Source organism: Crotalus tigris, unplaced genomic scaffold, assembly GCF_016545835.1.
Source record: "Crotalus tigris isolate CLP2741 ecotype Arizona unplaced genomic scaffold, ASM1654583v1 scf7180000019767.335678, whole genome shotgun sequence".
NCBI classification, from domain to species: domain Eukaryota; kingdom Metazoa; phylum Chordata; class Lepidosauria; order Squamata; family Viperidae; genus Crotalus; species Crotalus tigris.
In genome coordinates, this window is record NW_024097702.1 from 182,623 (window position 1) to 190,440 (window position 7,818).

Genomic DNA, 7,818 nt, shown 5'->3' on the forward strand with positions numbered 1-7,818 from the left:
CATAAACATGAGTCAGTTGCCAAGCGTCCAAATTTTGATCACAAGACTGTGAGGATGTTGCAATGGTCATGTGAAAAACAATCATAAATCACTTTTTTCAGTGCCACTGTAATTTTGAACAATCACTAAATAAATTGTTGTAGGACTACAAAATTCTATAAAGTCTGCTATTAATGCCATCAATTCTCACCTTGGATTAGCTTGGGGGGAGTTTGTTTACAACTGGGGAGAATCAGTAGGGGAGAAATAATGATCCAAGCTGGTCTGATCTCCTTTCAGTTATCTTCTGAACATCCCTGCGAGGTAGGCTGGGCTAAAAGGAACCAATTCAAAATAGCCCAGGCAGGATCCATGGCTGAAGTGGGTTCACACCTCAGACTTCCCAGCAGCACAGCAATTGAGTAACCAGGTTATTGAGGTTTGCAGGTGCTGGAGAGACCATGCTGAAGTGTGGCTGTTTCCTGAGGACTAGTCCCCTCAAATTGAATGCTACAAATATTACAACCTTTCATCCTCTTACTTGCCTTAACAAAATAATAAGAGTCAGATTGAATCCCCCTAGTTATATTTTCCATCCCACCAAACATAAAATAACAGAACGTGTGGATGACCTTACTCTCAATCAGAATAAAGCTGGGAGTGAGTTTGGAAGTTGTCTCGTCCAGAAGCCCCCAACATTTTGGGCACTAGGGACCACTTCCGTGGAGAGAGGTTTTTCCATGGACCAGAGAGTGTTTGGTTTTGTGTGCTGCCTACATCCCGCGGATGGGGCTTTGCTTGTTTGTGCGGACCAGTTGCTGGCATGCTGCAGACCGGGGTTTGGGGACCCCTGTTCTGTCCAATTCCCTGCTCAACCAGAAGACCCTATACCAGGGGTAGGCAATCTTGGCTTTTATGACTCATGGACTTCAATTCCCAGAATTCCTGAGCCAGCATAGCTGACTCAGGAATTCTGGGAGTTGAAGTCCATGAGTCATAAAAGAGCCAAGGTTGCCTACTCCTGCCCTATACCATTTCAGACAAATGGTTGTCCAATCTTTTCTTAAACACTTCCAGTGATGGAGCACCCAGAACTTCTGGAAGCAAGTCATTCCACTGATTAATTGTTCTCACTGTCAGGAAGTTTCTCCTTAGTTCCAGGTTGCTTGTCTCCTTGATTAGTTTCCACCCGTTGCTTCTCGTCCTGCCTTCAGGTGCTTTGGAGAATAGCTTGACTCCCTCTTCTTTGGGGCAGCCCCTGAGATACTGGAACACTGCTATCATGTCCCCCCTCGTCCTTCTCTTCATTAAACTAGACATACCCAATTCCAGCAGCCTTTCCTCATATGTTTTAGTCTCCAACCCCCTTCATCCTCTTTGTTGCTCTTCTCTGCGTTCTTTCCAGAATCTCAACATCTTTTTTAATATCCTGGAAACCAAAACTGGATGCAGTGATTCCAGGACTAATTAACCAGCCTGATTAATTAGCGTACCCTCGATTTCAGCCATCCGGAGACGGACCGAGGTTCCCCCAACACGGAGCCTCTCTTTCTATGGGAATCTGGGGGCTGGGGAGGGTCGTGCGGCCAAGAACTACAATTCCCAGGAAGCCCTGCGTCCCGAGCCCGTGCCAATGTCCTGGCATGCCACCGTATTTCTGGAGAAGGCGATTTCCGGGGGTGGGGGAGCGAGATTCCGAAGGGAGACACCCCTTTCCTCGCCCAGGGACGCCCTTTGTACGGATCCTCACGACTGGATCGCCCGTCCGTGGTCCTGCCCGGGGCAAAAGTTGCTTTTCCTTTGTTTAATTCAGCCCTCTCCCCCTGCCCCGTGTCCCAGCGCCTTTCCCGGCGGGGCCGTCTCCCCTCCTGCTGGACATCGCCTGCTTTTGCAAACGAGAGCTCAGCCCGGAAGGATTGCACGGAGCTCGGTAAGGCCGTTTCCACGTCCTTCTCCTACCCACCCGCGTCCGAGTTTGCATTCGTCTCGCCCCTTCAAGCCTTTTGATGAAGCCATTCCGCCCGCGCCCCTCCCCCCCACCCACGATTTTCCTTTGGACGGGACTCAGTTATGGCGCGTTCACACGACATGCCCGACGAAGTAACACGGGATTCCGCCGGTTGTGGGAACGCAGGCATGCGGTGGCAGCGAAGCTGGGCCATAAAGCTAAGGAGCTGGGCTTGCTTGAGCGAGGCCTCCTGAGTGAATACAGCCGGTGTGGCATCTTAGCTGCAGTTTTGCAGATCGTGTGAATCTGTCAAAACCTCTGGGGTTGAGGCTGTGGGAGATATTGCCTCCGAGGCAATACATCTCTGCTGAAACTGAGCAGGTCTCAAACACTGCTGGTGCCCCCTTGGGGTGATAGGATCTGAAGGGGTTCTTCCTTAGGTTGAAGCTAACTCAGATAACAGTTTTGCCCATGTCTTCAAGGGTAGCCCACGGCAGTAGTCAAGGCTGCACTGAAACCATTGGATGAATCATGGCTGCATTCACTGGGCAAAACAGCTATGAGTTGGTTTAACACCTCATGTTTTTCTTTTTTTCTTGTTTTAATCTGTATTAAGAGTGTTTCCATAGAATAAAAGGGAAGGAAGAGAGGGAGGGAGGGAGGGAGGGAGGGAGGGGAAAAGGAAGGAAGGAGAGAGAGGAAAGAGAAGAAGGAAGGAGGAGAGGGAGGGAGAGAGAGAAGGAAGGAAAGAGGAAAGAAGGAAGGAGGAGAGGGAGGGAGAGAAGATGGAGGGAAGGAAATCAAACAGATAAATATTAAGAAATATATGAATAACTTCCAGTCTTCTTCTTAACAGGCCGTTAGAATTGTATTGTTCCTTCTTCCTTGTGAATCTTATACATCCCTTCTATCCTTCATTCAATCCATGTTTTTCTTAAATCTTCAAATCCGGAAATCATTATATCATTTCTTTTCTTTTTCTTTCAGCAAAAAAGTCCATATAAGGTTTCCAGCCTTTCAGACCAGTTTTATTGGAGTTTTTTTTGTTTGGGGGGGAGGGGTTGTTTTTCATTGCATTAATTACAACCCCTAACCTAGGAAAGTATTTTAATTAATCTGCCCCCTTAATGCAGTGCAATATTGTTAACTTCTGGTGAGTTGTAAGATATTAACAGGCACAAAAACAGCTAACAGGAAGCAGATGAACGTATTTTAATATGTTTTCCAAAAGTATGGAAAGAATATAACTTTATTGGATTCACCAAGGAGAACCCCCCCTCCCCTGTCTGTTTCTGCACACCCCACCTCAATGGGTCACTCCCCCATTCTCTAGGCCACGTCCACCAGTCTTCACCAACACTTATATCATGTTTTTTTTTTTTGAAGGTTTAAGTCAAGGGTCTTCAAACTTGGCAACTTTAAGACTTGTGGACTTCAATTCCCAGAATTCCTCAGCTGGCTGAGGAATTCTGGGAGTTGAAGTCCACAAGTCTTAAAGTTGCCAAGTTTGAAGACCCCTGGTTTATGGGAACATGGTTCCAGATGGGAGCATCTACCAGGAAGTAGATGGCAGCCCAAATTATTCAATTATATTCAGGTAGTCCTTATAACAGATCATATAGAGACCATTCAAAGTTGCAACGGCACTGAGAAAAGTGACTTATGACCATTTTCCACACTTATGACCGTTACAGCATCCCCTTGGTCATGTGATCCAAATTCAGACACTTGCCAACTGATTCATATTTATGACGGTTGCAGTGTCCTGGGACCTTCTGATAAGCCCAGTCAATGGGGAAGCCAGATTCACTTAACAGCTGTGTTACTAACATAGCTGTAATGATTCACTTAACAACTGTGGCAAGAGAGTTCGTAAAATGGGACAAAACTCACTTAACAAATGTTTCACTTAGCAACATAAATTTGGGGCTCATATTGTTGTAAGTCAAGGACTATACTTAGTTGTGGCTGCCAGTTTTTGTCCAACTCCCACTGGACTTTTGCCAGATGTTTCTTCCCCCTTCTACCTGGAAAAGAATCAGATATCTTCCAGCTATTACTGAGATTATATCCCTAAATAAACTACAATTGGGTAGTTCTCATCCCATTGACATAACCAGGTTTGGTCCCCATTTGTAATTCTATGCCTGAAATACAAAAGAGAATGCAAGCAAGAAATTAAATTAAAATGGAACAAACCAAAAAAAAAGGCTGCAGATAAACATACTTAAGACATGTTTCTTTCTTTTTTTTTCAATCAAGCAGATAATGGCTAATCTAAGAACATCATCCAAAGAAGTCCATGAGGACTAGCACATCAAGTACATTGACTACAAAAGTGCATCTCCTATCGTAGTGGAAGAATGAAGGTGTTACTGAAAAACCCGAGCCGAAAGCAAAAGAAAAGATTTACTTGAACGAAGTTGAGCAAACTTTGTTTCATTTCTCAAGAAAAAAGGAAGAAAAGAGAAAATTAAGAAATGCATTACAGTGACACATGTAACAAGAGTTTTGGCATTGGGAGATAATCTGCAGATCTATCAAAATAGTTTGCAGGGGGGAAAAATTGTTCCATTGTGCAGTGCCTATGACAGGATCTCTGATAAAAAAAATTGTCTATCTTAAAAAGTGAGCTACTAAGTCTTCCTTTATTCTAAGTTCGAGGTCAGATTCAAAATTCATAAAAGGTCAGACTCTGCATTCTTCAAACACGATGAAAAGGATATTGAGGCAATGTTAATCAGACTTGCTCAGGGGGGAAAAATCTGGATTTGATCTCATCATTACACTTTTCTTCCCAGGAAATTGTTCACATACATGGCTGTGGCAAGAAAAGAGTACCACCAAGTGATGGAACCAACAGGTTAATTCGGTCCCAACCAACACAGAGCAAATCGGAGTTTTCCTTAGGCAATGCCCAAAACTTAGGCGCAAATGGCATCGCAGGAGAGAGATGTTTGGGAAACTGCAGGCAATCCAAAGATGGTTAAAAATTCCTGGGCAATTCAGAATAAAAAGGAAATAGAGACGAGTCCGGAATGGAATCTTTCTATGGAAGACGGTCTGGCTCTGCATTTGGGGTCTCTTGGAAACAAATCCTTGGACGCAGCCGAGCAAAAAAACTCACCAAAGAGATATTCCAATTTTCCTCTCGAATTTCAGTCGGAGGACGAAACAGAGGATATTGCAATACATGCCAGCTGCCTAGCGGGCGCATCCCAGATCAGCATCAAAGAGGAAAACTTAGAACACCCCGAATATGAATGGGCGCTGTGCCAAAACTCTGTCCCGTTTCTGGCTGAAAGGATCAAAAAGGAAGCCAATGCAAACCCCCCACTGAATTCAGAGTTTGGGGAAAATGTGGACGCAGCCTCGATTTTCCTCAAAAGGTGCCCTACTTCCGTGTTTATAAAGCAGGATGGGAGCTTTGCCAAATCCCAGGAAAATATCCCCGTAATGCTGGAAGAGCCGAAAGCAGAGAAGACATTCCCCTGCCCTGTTTGCAGCAAAGAATTCAATCAAAAGTCTAATCTTACTCGGCACCACAAAATCCACACTACCGAAGGGTCGTATAAGTGCAGCAAGTGTGGAGAAAGCTTTCGCATGAATCGGCAACTCCTTCGGCACCAGCGGATGCATCTGAGCGACCCGTTCAAATGCACCGAGTGCGGAAAGAACTTCAGCCGCAGGTCCAATTTGATCAGGCACCAAAGGATCCATACGCGGGAAGCGCCGTACCAGTGTCCCGAGTGCGAGAAAACCTTCAACCAGAAAACCAATCTTTTCAGACACCGGATGATCCATATCCAGATGGGACCTTGCAATTGTACCAAGTGCGGGAAACTTTTCACGCAGAGAAAGAATCTAGTCAAGCATCAGAAGCTGCACCTGAGCGAGGGGGACCAGAAATGCTTCATTTGCGGGAAGCAGTTTCGGCTGAAGAAATACCTCCGGCGACATCAGAAAATCCACAGTCGTGAGATGCCAAATATTCATAAAACTCAGATGGAGTGACCAGGTTTGGCGAGAAGAACTGGAATTACAGACTGGTGGTCCCAAAGGTGCTTTTTCACAAGGCAGCTGAACTTTCTTGTTTTTCTTCGAAGACATTTCGCTCCTCATCCAAGAAGCTTCTTCAGCTCTGGCTGGATGGTGGTGGGGAATGGAAGGATTTATACAGTCAGAGCTGAAGAAGCTTCTTGGATGGAAAGTGAAACGTCTTCAAAGAAAAAATGAGAAAGTCCAGTTGCCTTCTGAAAAAAAGCACCTTTGGGACAACCCTGATCTGGATGACGGAGAATCTCCATAGACATAAAGGCTGGTGGAAAACTCAAAATGGCAGGGCAGGTCGTTCTCGCTTAGCGACTGCCTCTTTTAGTGACCTTTGCAGTTACGACGGGGGAGGAAACAGTAACTTTGCAACCAGTGCTTCCATTTATCACCTTTGCAGGTTTGTAAAGCAAAGAAAACCTGAAGGAAGATCAAAACCACCCTGATGATTTTACTTAGCAATTGCTTCTTTTAACGACTGAGTTGCCAATTATGGTTGCTAAATGAGGACTACTTGTAGGCATACCTGGAGATGCGGACATCCAAGTGAAATATGAAGGTTTCGTATGCTTAAATCACATTTGAAAAAAAATCATGCGGTCTTCCTCCTTGCAGCCATCTGGGACTTAAAGCAGTGTGTTTTCACTGTGTGTATGTGTGCTAATTCACAGGACTAATTTTGTGTGTTCTCCAGGAACACAGAAAGTAGCGCTAGGATGGAATAGAACCTTTGTCATTGTGAATTTTTGCCTGGGCACCCTACAAAGGACACCACCAACTTTGTGGTTGCTAAGATACTTGCCCAAAAAATGGAATTAGGAAAGTTTCTAAATTAATTTCTGTTGGTTACACATCTTGAAACTTCATTCTGCCGAGCAATTTACCTGTTCCTCCTCCACAGCTAACAAAAATTGTGCGAAAAAGGTTATATAAATTTTTTGCACTTGTGTAAGATGTGCAAGATGACTTCAGGATTGTTTTGGGTGGAAAGACACACACATATATAATTTCCTTTAGAGTCTCAGCCCAATGACTGTGATTTAAGAAGCAGGCAGTTCCTATTTCCTGTCATTTCCAGCCAACGTGTCAGGTCATATGGGGGGGGGGAGGGTAAACAGGTAGGATGATCTCATCCTATTTTATTCTAAAGCTGCATTAACAGAATCTTGCAAGTCTGAAAGTGAAAAATCTCCTGCTGTCTTTCTGGTCCCTTCTGAGCCTTCCCCTTGTGCATTATGCAGCTGTGGGCTGCGCCATTTCTTATCTGACCATTTTCTTGGCAATGTTTCTTTGCCCAGTCTCCTACGGACAAATCATGTAACGTGGCTTAACGGTAAAGACAAGGAGATTTTAAAACATCTGGTCCTCTATGACGTTTTACAAGGACCTGAATAAAACTTCCATTTCCATCCTGCTTCCTGAATTATGCAACAAGATTCCTTTTCTGCAACGACAGGTAATCCTCGGCTTGCAATAGTTTTATTTAGTGACCTTTCAAAAGTCACAACGGTACTAAAAAAAAGGGATGGTCGTTTTTCACAGCAGCATCGTCCCCTTGGTCATGTGAATAAAATTCAGACGCTCGGCAACTGACTTGTATTTATGACAGCTGCAGTGTCCCAGGGTGATGTGATCCCCTTTTGCAATCTTCTGACAAGCAAAGTCAATGGGGATGAAGCCCAGAGTCACTTAACATTGTAAGCACAACATAAAAAATAGGGTGAACATCGGCTTGTCCATTCTCTGGTTATGATTCTGTGATTTGATATGATTCTGCAGCTTTTCTGGCAGATCAACAGGGAATTGACTGGCAGTGGCTTTTTTTTTTTCCTGGCACGTTT

The 7,818-nt window shown here is 44.6% G+C and overlaps 1 protein-coding gene across 2 annotated transcripts; it reads left to right on the forward strand.

Annotated features, from left to right (window-relative positions):
• Positions 1-1,655: 1,655 nt before the first annotated feature.
• On the forward strand, positions 1,656-6,099 carry LOC120317700 (zinc finger protein 501-like). Of its 2 annotated transcripts, none has more exons than XM_039364506.1 (2): positions 1,656-1,909; positions 4,190-6,099. In XM_039364506.1, the coding sequence occupies exon 2, from the start codon at positions 4,862-4,864 to the stop codon at positions 5,939-5,941; it is 1,080 nt and encodes a 359-aa protein (XP_039220440.1). In that variant the 5' UTR covers positions 1,656-1,909; positions 4,190-4,861; the 3' UTR covers positions 5,942-6,099. The 2 variants fall into 2 exon arrangements, with proteins under 2 accessions (XP_039220440.1, XP_039220441.1); XM_039364507.1 differs by having other exon boundaries at positions 4,193-6,099.
• Positions 6,100-7,818: the final 1,719 nt, after the last annotated feature.